The sequence below is a fragment of the Thunnus thynnus genome, chromosome 7, assembly GCF_963924715.1.
Source record: "Thunnus thynnus chromosome 7, fThuThy2.1, whole genome shotgun sequence".
Classification (NCBI taxonomy): domain Eukaryota; kingdom Metazoa; phylum Chordata; class Actinopteri; order Scombriformes; family Scombridae; genus Thunnus; species Thunnus thynnus.
Genome location: NC_089523.1, coordinates 30008094 through 30025446, shown reverse-complemented (window position 1 = coordinate 30025446; position 17353 = coordinate 30008094). Strand labels below are relative to the sequence as shown.

At 42.7% G+C, this 17353-nt stretch overlaps 1 protein-coding gene across 4 annotated transcripts in view; it reads right to left on the bottom strand.

Moving 5' to 3' along the window:
- The window catches only part of pak4 (p21 protein (Cdc42/Rac)-activated kinase 4), a 42133-nt gene that overhangs the window by 9713 nt on the left and 15067 nt on the right, over positions 1-17353 (bottom strand). For 3 of the 4 annotated variants that reach the window (XM_067595449.1, XM_067595450.1, XM_067595451.1), the window contains exons 2-8: positions 9613-9882; positions 7712-7926; positions 6030-6234; positions 5690-5923; positions 4163-4621; positions 2817-2950; positions 2110-2236 (exon numbers count right to left, since the gene is read on the bottom strand). In XM_067595449.1, coding sequence (XP_067451550.1) covers positions 2110-2236; positions 2817-2950; positions 4163-4621; positions 5690-5923; positions 6030-6234; positions 7712-7926; positions 9613-9846 — 1608 coding nt within the window. In that variant the 5' untranslated portion in view covers positions 9847-9882. The remainder of the gene's footprint in view (positions 1-2109; positions 2237-2816; positions 2951-4162; positions 4622-5689; positions 5924-6029; positions 6235-7711; positions 7927-9612; positions 9883-17353) is intronic. The other variant, XM_067595452.1, reaches the window with a different exon arrangement.

The window sequence follows — 17353 nt, the reverse complement described above, 5'->3', positions numbered from 1 at the left end:
GGTTAACGAGTTAGCTCATCTAAGCATCATGTGTGTGACTTGCTCGCAGTGCATGTCGCCTTAACTTCGTCAGGAATCATTGATATCACTAATGTGCATCAAAAAGAGAGAAACAAACTCAGCACATCAAGAATGAACAAGAACATTTGTTACTTTGCAGCTGTGACCTGTAAAGCCTGACAGATGTTGAGGCCAGGCTTGGAAAAAAAGAAAGAATCATCACATCTGTAATCTCAATCAATCTCTTGCTAATCGACTGAAAGTGAGCGAATCGGTAGCAGGATGTGGAAAGTTTGGCTGCAAATTACTTATTAAGTGCCCTTAGTTTCACCAAATAATTTCCAAAATAGGCCTTCATGCTGTGATGTACAGTTATGGATTTGAAGAAAACACTTCATCACCTGTGTGGACAAACTCACTGAAGACATTTAAGGAGGTGGGTTGCATTTTGTTTCTTTTTTTCATTGTTTGGGGGGAATTTGATATGATAGACGAGAAGAGGAGGGGAGAGATGGGAAATTACATGCAACAAAGGACCCCCAGCCGGATGTGAATCTGGGTCACTGTGGTTCATGGGTTTGTGGTCGGGACCCTAACCTCCAGGCAACTAGGTGCCCCGTGGCATGCCTCGACTTACTGGCTTTGTCTAAATGCCTTGTAACGGTGTGACTGAAAACTCAGGTAAGCAGAGCATCACATCTATGTCTTCTGCACAGAGTGTTCTCTAGCAAACAGCAATATCTGACACACAGAGTCATTTCAGCCCTCCCTCATCATTGTCTGGACCACATCTGAAACACTACAGTGCAAACTGGCGTCAAGCGAGACAGACGCTTTATGATTAAAGCCTCGTTTTAACCATATTGATTACCTGTGGTTGTTGTTTTGCATGCAGTTTGAGCGGGGTGGTTGTGAGCCCTTATCATCTGACATGCAACAAGTTTTGGTTGTTAGAGTAGTTCCGCAGCTTTATTTCCCCACATGGCTGCTATCAAAAGATGTGATTCAAATTTTAGTAATCTTGTTTTAATATCATAATTGTAGTGTTTTACATCTCGACTGCAGATCATACTGTACATCTTCTAGCCATCTGTGGCTTGTTTTGGCTCACGGTAGGACTGCCTCTCTCTCTCTCTTTTTGTCAACACTGTTGAGGACGTAGTCGTCGTGTCTAAACTGACTGGTGGTTTCATCCGTATGTTCAGTCTGAGCACAGCCGGCCAACTGATCTGTACTGTGTGACATTGAAAGTTGCAGCAGGTGTAAGTGGCCTTGCAGAAAGGCTGATTAAAACATGTAGTTTGAGTTAATAAAACACACACACACAGTGTCTGCCCAGTTAAAGGGGAACATGTATGTTGACTGTGGCGCACCAGAAGCTAAGTCCCCCCCCCCCCTCCCCTGGTTTTGCTGTGCAACCAACCACAGTGGTTTCATTTTCTGCACATAGCAGACATTTGCTTGTCAACAGGCAGGAAGTGATTTGACATCAGCCTCAGTTCCACAGTAGTGGTTACCAGAGAAGCATTTAGTTCCTTTTCCAAATATTTTCCTTTTTTATTTAGGTCAGGTTTTGTCAGCCTCTGCCCCGGGACACAAACTTTGAATAAAAGCAGCAGGAACACGTCCTCTGTCCATCATATGGGTGCATTTGTGTAGCTAATAACATTAATAAATGGAACAGAGGCGTTATCAGTGCTTGCCCTGCTATGACTAGTCGAGATGTCTGCTGTGAAAAACGCCTTTTATGTCGATAAAGTTCTGCTGTAACTACAGTGTTGTGGTTTGACATATAAAAGCCGATGTCTACTGTAGCAAATTTGAAAAAGTGGATAGTATATTCACTTTGTTTCTGCAAAACCACGCACCGATCACTCTTCTATTCATTGTCGTGACTGATCAGCCCACAAAAGAAGTGTTTTGCCTTCCTCTGACATTTCAAAAGGAAGCTTTTCAAAAAAAAAATTAGTAATAACTAATAATAACATGGTTTACAGCTTTAATGCCAGTCTTAAATGGCTTTTTTATGAAATGCTCTTCCGGCACAAGAAGAACTAAGACGCAGCTGTTTTATGCGGTGTTATGTTGAAAACGGCAGTGTGAACATACCCGGCCGTCATGAGTGAGCAGGATGGAGTCACTCTTTATGTCTCTGTGGATGACACCCTGTGTGTGCAGGACAGACAACGCCTTCAGGACAGACAGACACACGGTAGCAATCTGCTCCTCGTTCATCCTAAAAAGGAAAAGAGACACCAGAGAGATGATGTCAGTGTCAACTTTTCACCTCCTCTGTCTTTTTTTTTTTTTTTACTGTTTTTCCCCAGTTCACTCTACATTTAGATATGATACATTTCTGAAACAATGCTGATGACATGTGTGACACCCACATACAGATCAGACAAAAGCTTTGACCTTTGTGTCTTTGTTTTAGATTATATTAGTGAGCTAAACAGCTGGAAGAACCTGGAAAACCTTCATATTAATCAAAACTTGCTGTTGTTAAAAAATGTTAAATGACACTGAAGCCATGGCTGTATATCTCTCTGTGAGGATCATTTGGTCACACTGCCCCCTTATGGAAGAAAAGAGTTTTGTGGGTGCAACATTAAATGAGGGAAATTTAAAGCAGGATACATTATAACGTAGAGGCAGTAATAAAAAGAACATTTCATTGGCAATTAAAAAGCTTAAAGCATATCAAACTATATCAATTAAATAGAATACGAGGCATAGATCCACCCGTAATGGTTAAAGCCCTTAAAAAAGAGTAGCGAGGTATCACATAAATGAATGAAAACGTGTCTCTCATCGACCTGGTGTGCGTCACGATGTCAGTGAGCGCCCCTCCCTCAAGGAACTCCATGACAACCCAGAGCTCGTCTCCCACCAGGTAGCTGTTGTACATCTCCACCACGTTCTCATGGTGATAGTCCCGCATGATAACCACCTGCGGTTTCCACGGAAACAAAGACAGAGAGAGACACACACACACACACACACAGAGAGACAGGGTACAATTACATTACTGATTAGACTCAGAGGAATAGCAGGGCGGCCTCGTAGGTAGAGAGACAATCATATAGCTGTAAGGGCGACGCTGCATAGATTAACAACCGCAATCAGACACACTGTGCCCCGTTCTTGATAACTCGTACGTCAACTGGAACATCTGAAATGTACAGTAACATTTAGTAACTGATGTGGGTGTGAAATGGCGCCGTATAGTCTGCCACCTACATAAGAGATGAACCATTCGAGTCTAGTGACAGCAAATCTGATACTATCTATCTGACGTGTCTGAAGTAACCATTTTATTCAAAGATTTTATTTCTAGCAAACTGCAAAAGCTGTTAAGAGAGACGAGCTTTCATACCGTGTTCGGCTGCTCTGCTTTCTTTATATGCGAAATATACCTTTATAAAATTTGCTTATGTCAGGGAAACGTGGAGTTTTTAGACTTTTTAATATTTATATACGCAAGGCCCCAACAGGCCAAAAAAATCTTTTCTTTACGGCCAAAAATTACTCCAAATATCCATTCATTCGGAAATCAATAATCATTTGTGTTTGGGGGTCTCTGTGCGGCGCCGTTCTTCTGAAACTTGAGTCAACCTCTGTGCCGTTTCCTGGGAAACTCTCAACGCGATGCGAGCGCCACTGCCGTCAGCGTGCCTTTAAATTTACTGCAGATTAAGAGCGCGGGTGTATGGGATGCAGATTAGCTAATGGTGACACCTAAAGAGAAAAAAGCTCTTAACACAAATATACAAATATAACCAAATACGTAAAAGTTTTCTATAAAGGGAAGAAGGGAGAGTGACAGAAGTGAGGTAAGTGAGAGGGACAGATGAGGGGAAGGCCCAGCTTATTTTTATGCAATAAATGCAGCTTATCGAGTCATTGCTCACACCTTGTCTCTTTAGGGTTTTTTTGGTGCGTGCCACCAGGCCTAAAAAAAATTCTAGGGGAAACACTGCACAGTATGTTATCATACATTTAACAGGAAAATGTTCTCATTGGGATAAAATAAAATATAGACGTGTTCTAGCTAAAATAACACAAAAATATCAGAGAGATTTTGGTGACACAGAGGGTAAACATTAAGGTAAACTAGTCATGAGACATAAATAACACGCCACGGAAGAGTAAATACAATTACCTCATTAAAGAGGAGTTCTCTACGCTGTTGTTTCCTCAGGTCCATCTTCTTCACAGCGACCAGTTTCCCCGTAGTCTTCACTGTGGCGATACACACGATCCCCGTGGACCCCTCCCCTATCTTGATGTAGTGGTCCAGGTAGGTCCGCGGATCGCCGGGATCGACCACCATCTGTAGCGCCGCCCTGAACTGCTCGTGGGAAACTCTCTGGGGCTCCCTCTGTGGGGAGCGGGCCTGGGGCGGAGCGCTGGATGCCGGGGGACCGGAAGGCACGGGCGGCCGCGGGGCTGGAACGTTGGGGTGAGGGGTGTGTGGATGCTGGGTGGATTCGGGGGTCAGGCTCGGGTGGGAAGTGTGATGAGGGTGCGGGTGGCTCACGGGGGGTTTTGAGTTGGAGGAACCTCTGTGGGAGCCGCTAGAGGGGCCGTTTTGAGGGGAGGATTCATGGTGTCGCGCCGGCTGGAAGGAGGAGAGACAGAAGAAGGTCGTCACAAACAAAACAGAAGCAGAGGATAAGAAATCTAGAGGAATCTTTTCAGGATCGGAGCTTCAATAAGTTATTTATCAACACAACTTAGATCACTGGAAACAGGAAGCTCTGGGGTTTTTACCATATCTAGCAAATTGAATACCTTCATTCAAGATTCAAGATAAATGTATTATTATCATTTTACATGTAGTCTGTAGTCCCTTTATGCTTCTCACGAAAACAGAAATGATATAAATGGATCAATAAATAATAAGTCATAAAAAAGTCATTTTTATATTGGAGTGCAGAGGATGAACTGAGGAGTCTCTCAGTCTGAGGAGAGAAGCTGCTCTGTAGTCTGCTGGTACGACAGAGGATCATCACACTGATACAAAAATAACATAAAAATCCAATAATCCCACAAAGCAGTCTCGCTGGTTGAATTACGACATTACCTACGACGGCCTCATACACAGAGATATTAAACATGTAGCTACCACAGTGTAATCTGTGTGGGAAGATCTCTGACATTTGAGAAATCTACATCATATATACATCAGTGTATATTTACCTAAACTTTTATATAGAAGCATAAAAAGGCAGATTCAAAAGCTTCAAATGTAGGCTTTAAAACTAGAGTCATACACTTAATAATATGAAGTATTTAATACATTAAAAGACTAAAAAACTAACAAGAAACAAATAGAAATTCAAGCCTGCACCTTTAAGTGCATTTTTAACTCTGACTAGTCAATTTTGTTCAATTCTGTAAAGCACAAAGTTATTCTCTTGGAGAAAGTTTTAAACTTTAACTGCAGAGATCATAAATTATCGCAGCAGCATCACTAACAGCTTTCAGAAGAGAATCAGGAGAGAAATCTGACCTGGAGAGCAACTAGAGCAAGGTGATAAGAGCTACCATCCATCAGCTGCCGGCTCAATTCACACCTGTCTGCCTTTTTTCTCTCTCAGTCGATTCGCTTCCCTCAGGGCTGCTGCCTGCCCCCGTCTGGAAACGGTCGCCCGTCTTTCTTGTCTGTTCATGCCGTCGTCCTTACCTGTCCTGTGGGGCTGCGTCCTCCCTCGCTGTCTGTCCTCGGATAGGTGTTGAACGGCCGTGAGGTCTGCTGGGCAGTCTTCATCACTCCCTCCGTTACTGGCAGGTTTGGGGTGCGGATGTTGGGTCCAGAGAGAGGCCTCTTCTCCCTGGGGGACTGAGGGCTGCCGTCACGGCCCATGTAGCTGGACTTCGGCCTGTGGTCGCTGGGTTGATCCCTGCGGACCACCTGCTCCTGAAGAGAGGGCAGGGGTTGGGGTGAGAGAGAGGAAACACTCAAATTTTTGTATTATTAATTGAAATACGAAGGCCCCAAACACTCATTCATCTTCAGTCCCTACCTGGTCCCGGTCTCTATCTCTGTCTCTGTGAGGAGGAGGAGGAGGGCCAGAGCCTGGTCTGTCTCTGTGGGCCCTGCTGGGCTCTTGGCCCCGGGGCTGCTGCTGGGGTCGACCCTGGACTCCGTCGTCTCTCTGAGGGTGACGGACCCCGCGCTCACCGTGACGGGGGTCGCCTCCGCTGTGGTGATCTGGTCTGGATCGGTCTCTGAGAAGCAGAGAGATGCAAAGATTAGTAGAGGGACTGGTGGTGTAACAGCTCTTTGACTTATGTTGACAAATCTCTGCTATGTTCTTCTTTTCTATCAAAAAAAATCATCAAAGTCAACTTTATGTACAAATATCGTTCCTCACAGACACCGATGTCGGCATATACAAGTACTAAACACAACAACAAGGGTTTAAAAATACTAAAATAAAACAAAATACTAAAAAAAACCTTAAATATTTCCAGGTTAAGCTAAGCTGAGGGGTCGGTGGGGACAATAATAAAGCTTAGATCAAGAACAAAGAAACAGTAATGATAATTGTGCAAACAAGACAAATGATGCCACAACATCTGTGCCACATGCTGCTGCTGAATAAACAAGCAGAGAGTAAACACAGAACTGGAATAAAAATAAAATGTCATTGCTGCTCCAAGCTGCTACTGTTGCTTGTATCAAATGCCTCAGACTTGTTTATTATCCCCATCTGTACAACTATACTGAATTTGGTCACCATGGGATATTATATTTAAGAGATATGGCAGATAATAAGTAGTAAACCACACCCACTTAAGTTTGGCAACCCATACAGACAAACAGTAATAGATATCATAACAAGAATCACAGCCCACCCAAACATTTCATGTACCAAGTTTGGTGATGATTGAACGAAATACATCCAAAAAGAAGCAAAAAATCCAAGATGGTGGAAAAATTTTTACAGGTGCAAATGGGCGTGGCCTACATCTGTCAAATTGGCTTCATCCCAGGAACCTACTGTGCAAATATTGTTTTTCTAAGCCTCATGGTTCAGGAGTTATTAGCTAAACATAAAACACATAATAACGGACCACATGGTGGTGTTATTGGTACCATACGGGGTGCCCGTCCATAAAGTCTGAATACTTTAACACTTTTAGTTGTAGGCATATTGATGACTATAGGTACACTCTCCCCAAAAAAATACTATTTCAAAAATTGATATCTCCTCAGATATCTGAAAGAAATTAATAGCCTGCAACACAAAAATATGCTTCACATGTTAGAGCTGGAACCATGTTTCTAGCTTTCAGCGTGTGGGACTAGTTAGGTGGCACAGAAGACACAATAATAATCAAGATTTGAAGAACAATGTGTGTTCAAACAATTATCAAATGCTTCAAATTAGGCCTGCAGCTAATAATTAATAATAATAATAAATAGTCTAAATAAAATGTCAGATAATAGTGAAAAACAGCTGTTGTAACTTCCCACAGCCAAAGATGACGCCTTCAAATGTCTTGTTTTGTAAGACCAAGTCCAAAAAATTCAGTTTACAATGATATAAAACAGAGAAAAGCTGCAAATCTTCACATTTCAGAAGCTGGAACCAGCTGGAACCAGCTGGAACCAACTAATCACTGCAGCTCTTCTTCAAATCTTATTCTTCTTCAAAACCTGTAACATGGCTCCACCCGGAGCTGCAGTTTAATTGCTCACCTGTCCTGTCTGTCTGGGTGTGAGTAGTGTCTGTGGTGAGGGTCTCCGTTCTCCTGCCCTCCTCCTCCTCCTCCTGAAGAGGAGTCCCTGCGAGGCTGGATGGGAGGGCTGCCTCGTCGCAGGGAGTTAGAACGAGTCACAGACATCGTGTCAAACTCATCCAACAGCCATGTCAGAGAGCCATCCACTCCCAGCTTGCTGCCACGAACAATTGTCTGGAGATTTTGTAAAAAAAAAAAAAAAAAAAAAAAAGTTCATAGGATGAGTGTGAATAGGATGAGAGGTGCTAACACGCAAGGCTTGTCATCTCAGATTAGACACTTCCAATCAATTCAAAAGTGGTGAGAATTGTCACTATTTTTAGATTCTGTACAACTCTGCAAACGGCTTGTTCACATTGTGAATGCTTGCAAATTGTTGCGTATTTTACAACTGCTTGATATATTGGTGGCTGATGAACTATTGGCTGATTAATGAGAAAATTAAATTATTGTTCCCATAACGGAATTTAGCCAATAATTGTCTGATAATGCAGAGTCTTTATAATTCATGTTAATACTGATATAAATCCTAATGTAATAAAAGGTACTACGGTACGGTATTGTGAAAACATTGATGAATTTAGATGATAACTATGTCCAGGAGCAACTTATAAGTCTGAAAGTGAATGTAACTAGGGATGCACGATATTATCGGCACGTCATCGGTATCGGCCGATATAAGCTCTAAAATGAAATATCAGCATCGGCCAAAATGAACATTTTCTGCCTATTATGAGAGGCAGATTTGTTTCCGTCTCCTCCACCGCATAACTGTGCTTCCCTCCACGGACTGTTTCTCCCTGACGGTCCTGGTGCTTCCTCCGCAGGCTCCACTTCACTCAGCTGCCCGTCAGACCCTCTGCTTCTTCTAGCAGAAGCTAGCTGGCTGTGCTTCCCTCCGGCCATGCTGCTGCTAACTCTCCGCTAGCCTCTCAGCGAACGTTAGCCCCGGCTCTCTATGTGGATCCAACCGGAGCACTGAGCCCCAGTTTGTTATTCAGGTTAAAGTGGGAAGAAGCAGCGGGTCTGACGGGCAACTTGAGTGAAGTGGAGCCTGCGGAGGAAACACCAGGACCGTCAGGGTAAAATAGTCTGTGGGGGAGCTGCTGTGTTCGGCTGCACAGATAGGAAACACTTCGACTGACAGGATGTACCACTCTGGGGGAAAAAAAAAATCTTTTTCTTTTTGGTTTATAACGGCGGTTGGCAACCAGCGTATGAAATGTTTTACCGCCACCTTCTGCTCCGGAGTGTGGACCAGAGATTAAATCCTACACATTAATCCTGTCTGTCTGATAAACTCAATGAAAACTCTACTGCTCCGCCCACTTGGCAGGTTCATTTAAGTTTTAATACTAAGTTCCTGAACTCCAGTCTTCCTGAGTTCTTCGTTCATATATTGTCTTTCTTGATCATAGTACAATCTATGCTTGCACGCATAGTAGCCTCCTCAGCCATCTGGAAAAAAATATGTGCATATATCGGCATCGGCAATGGCCACAATGAGTTGGAAATATCAGCATATCGGCAAAAAATCCAATATCGTGCATCCCTAAATGTAACGTCACTGCTGGCTCAGTTGTGGAGGAGTCACTTTCAAAAATGGAACAACTTCAGTTATGTGGAATTGGTTTGATAACATTAACTTTAAGAAAAAAGAGCAGAGGTGTTACACCCAACTTACTCCATCATAGTAACACATCAGCATTTGATTCAACTTAGGTGACAACGATTGATAAACCATGACTAGGGCTGCAACTAATTATTATTCCCCTTATTGAATAACATGAAACATGATGCATTATAAACATAATTCTTGACATTTAACACAAGTATTTAAGAATTGTCAGTAGGTAACACCTTGTTTGTTGTTTCGGCTTTCGGTCCGCCCACCTTGCGTGGCTCTACAGTGGTGATGACGGTCGCGTCGATGAAGGGTTTGGGCCTCTTGGCTGTGTCTTCGATGAGCGACTGCCATTGCCGCGGCAACCCGACAAACTTCTGCTCTTGCTCGTCAAAGTCTGTATGTACACGATGCTCAAAGTTAGACGGAGCCGAGATCTGGATACGAGATTTCTTCTTCTTGGTGAACATGGTGGCGGCTGAGGCGGCTGCAGCCTAGCATCAGACCTGCGAGGAGGAGGAAGGAGGAAAGAGGAAGGTTAGCAGGAAAAACGGGAAAAAAAATGCAAGTGGCATATGTAAAACATACTTGTGATGGACATGTGTATATAAAAACACACATACAGAGCTAAAATAGTACTGATGTGGGTTAAAAAAGAAGCCGTATTTGAAAAACTCACATCACATCATGATAAAAGTTGCTTTGTGTTGTGTACAAGTGTGTGTACTTCAGCAAAAAACTGGCTTATTTCACCACACTGAGCATTAAGTGACATATTGGCATTAAACCAGCTGTGACCTTTAGCTGAAGGTCATCAACAGGCTAAACAATTGGCTCACTGCTTGTCTCCCATTACTTATAAAGGACAACTTGCTCTAGCGTTTCCAAATGGGCATAATAACAAACCAGCCTTGAGGGGATAACAATCTGTGCACAAGCAGCAGACAAACGTCAGAGAAGAATCTTCAATGAGCCATGTCCTTGTCATCACTCGCCGCTTCTCTTTGTCTAACCGTCACAGCTCAGCTGTTACATGGACGGACGCTGTGTCGTCCTACATCATGTATACTGCACATGACTCGCTCTCAGTCCGATAAAAACAGCTGCATAACCTATTCTGGGCTTTGATTCATAATAAAATTATTCTGACTTATCAGTATGGGAATTTTTCCCCAGGCCTTGGTGCGTCATTTATAACCGTTGCATATGCGCAAAAAAGACCCAACCCAAATCTTAATCTGTGATTTATTTTTGAGCTAGTGTATAAACGTGGAGCGCAAGGAACTGTCTCACCATCATGCATTTCAGTGAACACATGTCTGATATCAGGTGCACAGAACGGACTGGAGCAGCAGTGGCTTCCACACACACACACAGCCTTCACCAGTAACATCCATTAATTAGAGGAACACCTACATACTAGATTTTGGAGTTAAATGCAGTGTTTATTGTTTTATTAGATATTGAGTGTGTGCTCCCATCAGTCATGTATGTCTAGTAGCATAAATGAGTCACAGACCCTCCAAAAATTCCTTTAGACTCTAGTTTTTCAATTGTAACGTTTCATTTTTCAGTAACGTACTCTCAGATGCGGTTGTTTGCACTGCCTCATCACAAGATCATCATCAAACATCGACCCCCACAATCAGTGGAAGCATCTGCTGATTGCAACCTGCAGATTGTGGAAAAACTCTTATAAGGATTCTCTAAAGCGAGTCATTCTTCAGAGAACAGTCTGAACAAACCCCCCCTGCCCCCCCACCACCACCACACACACGGCAGGCGAAGAAATAAATAACGTAGCGAAAAAATATACACATCCTAACAAAAATAAATACATGCAAAAATACAAATTATAGAAAAAACTTTCATCCTAGTCGCTTTATCAGTGGGGATCAAAAGAGACACGCCCAGTAGACAAACAGAGGCTCGCTGGCAGTGACTGGTGTAAAACCAGGTCTGAGCTGAGGGGGGGCAACAGGACCGATGAGGGGTGTTAAATTCTCCCACAGCCTTCTCCTTTTCAACAAAATACTGTATCCAACTCAGCAAAGAAAAGAACAAAAGCAAGTTAAAAACAAGGCAAGAATAAAGATGCAGGGATGTGAAGACCAGAGTAGGGGGACAGGCAGACAGAGTCCGGGTGGTGGAGGGGGAGGCGGGGGGTGGGGGGGACTGAGTGAGAGGGCGATCTGGGTGGGTCATGAGTTAGAGGGCATGAGTCATGCCGCCGAGCTCAGTCTGCACTGTTAATAAAGCCTTTCACAGCGGGAGCGTTTGAAGTCTAGCAGGACCCGCCCATGAGCACAGTGAGAAAAAAACCCGAGGTTCACAGCCAACAACGCGGCCTCGACGAGCACCGACGCAGAACTTCAACACACACACACACACACACACACACACACACACACACCAGTCTACTACAAACAGCACGGAGAAATCAGGATAAACTGCCAAGTGCACCAGCGCAGAGACATTTCTGACTACTTTGATTTTTATCATGCGGTGCAAAACCAGCACGCCGAGTTCAAGGCATAAAATGGTCAAACGTATTTTTACATGCCGATCCACTTCCAACACCTTTGAGGGGTTTATGCAGTCATGCACAGTTGCAGAAAGGAAAAGTACAAAGTGGCCGCACACTTCAAACAAAACAATAACAGTACAGCTCATTACTATCAGGCATAGTGTGTTTATCACATAGCTTAATTACTAGCTCTACTACTAGAGAGTTTTAATTAGAAAACAGAATAAATCATCATGTATTCCTGTCAAATTTTAACATCACCATCATTTTACCAGATGTTGCAATGATGTTGCAAAATTTTCAGCACTTTCTCCATCTTTGCACAACAATAAGACCTTTTCAAACACACTATTTATATAAACACCAGCGTCATCATAGTAGAAATGTGAATTCATGTCAGTCATGCTGCAGGATCAATGCATATATATATATATATATATGACTATATATAAATAAATGTTGAGTCATTTTCCAGAAAACACATGTTTATCTCTATCATTCCAGCCAGTTAACAACTCTTTCATTAATCAGTTGCTAAACTATCTCACAACAGTGTGTTTACAGCGCTGGTGTTAAATGCCTCTTTCCAGTCATAATGAGTCTGGTGACAAAAGATAAGCGGGGTATAAATCACTGTAGACGCTAATCATCATTGGTGTTCAGCTGAGATAGCACTACAGCGAAGAGTCCATCAATGCTTGTGAACACTGGGACACACAACTACTATCTCGAGGAAGGAAACGATTAATGAAGACTGTAGAAGTTCAAGAGTACAACGACATAAATCAATGCGTACATGAATCCTACCCTATGATTACATCTACTATCGGAAAGATGGAAACAATTAGGACTTTAGGTTAATGGCTTGATTTGCAGTGTCTTATTGAAAGCACAAGCAGCTTCAACAGACTGTAAATCAGGACGAAAAAAACTGTCATGTGGGGATCCAGAATGTCATTGTGTGTCTCGTATTCGTAGACGGCGGTCTGGCTGCGAGTCAAGGAAGATTGCGGCTTTAGAAATCCTGAGGTATCTGGAACACTGAGCTCAAGGGCTGCGGTTGAAAAACAAAATTTTTTTTTTTTACTGCTGCTGTCGAGAGCCAAGACACAATCAGGTTTAAATGTCAGGAGTGACCCGGGCAGGAAACAGACTACGGGGCTTTGACCTCAGAGATTTTGTCAGATGCGAGAGAGAACTTCATTCGCTAGGTGGCGTGCACATGGTTGACTGTTTGTAATTAAAACATAATCGTGTGGGTGCAACTGGAGGGCTCTAAAACACAATGTGAGGCTGGTTATGCAATTCAGTGTAGCTCACTCAGCGGCCAATAAATGCACATGCGGTGTTAAGAAATAGAAAATTATACCAGCAGGCTACGAGTCGGCGATACAAAAAAACCATACAAGTCTTGTACTGACAGACAGAGTCAGATGTCGGAGGAACAGGTGAGCTCCAGGCATACAGACAAGTGATTTACAGCTGCAGCAGGTGTATGGTCACGCCCCCGCCCCCGCCCTCCGCCCCCCAACCCAGACAAACCCCGGGGCTCAGTCCCCTCCATATCCCCATCATCTTAAAAACACCGTGTGACAGTGAAAAGGACGAGACCAACAGGTGTCTGCTCTTTCTGACCACTAGATGATTTAGTTAATTAAGTATTTTAAATAAATTCTGACTCAGTTGATTAAATGGAAACTCCCCCGTTTCTCTTGGGGGGTGACTATAAGTCTCTGCCTGTTCAGTTTATGACTTTTAAGACCTGTTGAGATCTTTTACATGGCAGTTTGAATACAATTTCACAGAAATATGACAGCGGGGTGTGACAGATTTCTCATAGGGAAAGTACAACATAGGGCACTGAAGGTAATCTACTTTTTTTACACGGTGAATTTAAATTAACTTAACACCTTTTAAGACCTTTTACAACGTCCAGACACTATTGTAGCCACCTGTCACTGAACTCTATGTAGTAAAACAACAAGACAAGGTTGAAACCTAGTATATAGCTGAGCCCTGTATGATCAATGTATGACATTGTGGCCGATTTGTTACAGGGATAGTCAGTGGTTGTGTCTATAATATGAATTCCTGGATATTAAATGTTCATGTGCAATTTTCTGTAGTGGTCCCAGTGATACTTGCTGGTAGAGTTACTGAACATGACATGGTTGAGCTACATTTGAGTGAGAAAAAGGGTATAAATGCAGCTGCAAGAACAATACTTTCCACTTTTATCTTGGGATGTTTGATTTGAAAGAGTTATTTTAATTATAACTATTCTAATTATCCGTTAACTCCCTCTGCTCTTTCATCTGTTTCACTCTGCGGATGTTTTTCTCTGTATTGAATGTTTTGTCAGAGTGATGGTTATTTGGGGTGCTTTAACTCTCGATGTCATAAAGGCTGCGGTGGAAAATTGTAAATGAAAAGTTTTGACAGCATTTCGGGTGCAAATTCAGGAGGCTTATCTCCGCCCAGTTACAGTCAAATCAAGCGCTCCTGCAGAGCAGCCGCCCCACACTAAACTGATATTACAGCCTACAAGAGTCTCATGTTTTAATGCTGTTGTTCATCATTTGGGATGTAAAAAAAAATGTCAGAGAAATAAAAAGCTTGCATCCCGGTGTTTTAGTTCAGTTATAAAATCCAAACGCAGCCGGAGAGTCGATCACAGTGGACGGCAGAGGAGGAGACGCAGAGACGCTGGTATGCGTCTGTTTAAACAGGAGTTTAGCTGACTTCGCTGCATTTAACTCCGGAGCTGAGAGCATCAGAGCTCAGAGCAGCTTCCATCATCTCGCGCCGATTCATTCTGAAAGAGCGACAACGAGAGCCAATGGGGAAACTCTAACACTCAGCCTGCCGACCAATGGCGTAACTTCATCACTCACTCGTGGGCGACCTCAGTTATAGACCTTGCAAACAAAGCTCGAATGTTGTTGCGATTACTGACTATTAAGTCCACGTAGAAACCTCAAAGCTTAAAGTGATCAATGTATAAATTATGTTCTGCAAATGGAATATGGCTTCAGACAGGAAAAACCTTATGGTGGGCTTTTGACCTGAGGCTAAACCAGTATAAGAGCTACACTGCTGCACCCTGCCACCCACTCAAACAGTGTTAATGCTCCCTCACACATGAAGAGTAAACCAGAAAGCTATAAAAGGCCCCTCCTCTCACAGAGCAGCTCCCTCCCCTCAACACAACCACTATAGTTATAGCTTCCCTATGTTTTAAACCTCCCTCCCACTCAAAACATGTCACTCTCTCATCATCTCTCCTTCTACCCTCAATCTAGCTGTCTGCCTTTACCCTCAATCTCTCTGCTCTCCCCCCCCCCCCTCTTTGATAGGTTCCCACCCTCCTCCCACCTCTCCCTTAAATAGTCCCTCTCTCTCTGCTAAACTCAACCTCTCTCTCTCTCTCCTTGCATTGCTCCATTGCCGCTCGTCTATGCCTGGCTGAACAGTGAGAAAGCCTGTCCGGTCAGTGGGCCAGAGCCAGGCTGATGAGCTCTGGATGAAACTGCTGTCCTCTGTCCTGATTCAAGTATTGTACATGGGTGGTCCCCCACACGGAAAAACACTAAGTCACGGCAATACTATTCAGCAGCAACGACACTATTGGGTATGAACCTGACCTAAATTTAGCAGGGCCATGGATTTGTTATGCTTTTTTGATTCTGCTCATTGATTCCTGAAAGCAATTCTGAACCTATTAACGTACATGCACATATACAGTATATACATGTATACATTAAAGGGGGCTGAACTTGACAATAGACAGTGACTGTGCAGGATAATCACTGCACAGAAAGTCTGTCTAACACGACGAAGGACCGATAAGAATGATAAAATACCTCGTCATTGATGACAAACGGCTGGTAATATAAAAATAAAGGAGGTTTGTGTTTGCAACATAATTTGGTTCCTTTTCTCAATCAAATTTACTCAAAGATTGGAGTCAGGATTCAGCAAGAAATGTTACACAACATGATAAATGCCGTTCGAAAACAGATCTCTCAGTTCTGACGCAAAACCTATTAGAAACATACTATAGCTTGTACAGGTTTTAATACCTAAAACAAGAGCTGGGCGTTATTTTCTTAAACTGATTTAGCTTAGGCTTTTAAGGCCTCTATAAAAATGAAATTTCTTGCCCATTTAATGTGATGTGAAACAATATTTTTTATTAAAATTTCAACTACTGAGAATCTGAGAAAAATGATCTGACTTACTACAATGCGTTTACACAGGATGGGGATATTTTCAGTACTTAATGTGAGCAAAATGTTCTCGACAACGTATTGTTGTTAGCATCAAAGAGGCCTTATATAACATGTAAGAGTGAAGCAAATGAATGTCGTCTTTATGTGGACAATTTCTGCTCAAAACAAGACACAAAACTGGACATTTTGTGAAAATTAGTTGATTTTTTTGTGGTAATTACTTATTTTTATAAAATGTTTTATCAAACACGTCAAGGAGGGTTAGCAATGATCACGTGTTTTATTTCTGAGTAATAACCGTCTCATCATATTGTGTAAAAGACACCGCTAGTTAGAAAACACTTCATCAGAATCAGCCACAACAAAGAGAGCGTGCGTCACCCATTAAAATCTCTGCTCTAATGAGTTTCTATCTGTGAAGTGACGATGATTAAATGTTTAACTGAGAGAGTGAAACTCCGGAAACTGACGTGTCAGCTGGACCATTTTAACAACTCTGTCGGAGTCGCAAGAACTACAAAGACAACTCAGTCCACTCTGATTGTACAGTCAGTGTTACAGTGTGGGCTTTCTCTTACCTCACTCAGGAAATTAATGTTAATTAGAGTCAGCTGATATCATCTGTTTTACCAGTGAAAGCAACAATCAGTACAAGCTAAAAATGTAAAGCTGCTACATGAATGTTTGGTACGCTGCTCTTTGCTAATGAGAAAGAGAAAGTAGAGATAACATTCGTGTGGTCAAATTATTTTTCTCATTCACACATCTTAATTTTCGTTTTCATTTGCAGCGAAAGGCTGCTTTAAAAAGGACAGCAGTGATACAACACAAGCAGGCTTCAGGTGCATAAACACAGTGGAGTACAGTAAAGCAAGGATCTGCATTTCATCTGGTTTATTTTAGCAAGAACATATCTAGTAACCACTGTTGTTATGCTGTTCTTACTTTAGCTTGTTTTTGCTGAATCAAGGGTGATAATTAATAGCCTGTCTCACTACTGCAAACACACACATACACACACAAAGTGCTGTGCAAACACACTGTACACTGCGTGACCTTGGAGCTACCGAGCGCTCACACGACCGTCAGCCTTCACAACACAGTGTGTGTGTGTGTGTGTGTGTGTGTGGCCTTCTCAGCTTCAATATTACACCGACTGAGACTGCTTACATCTGTCTACTGTTACGGTAAATGAGGTAGTTAAGATACAGAACTGGT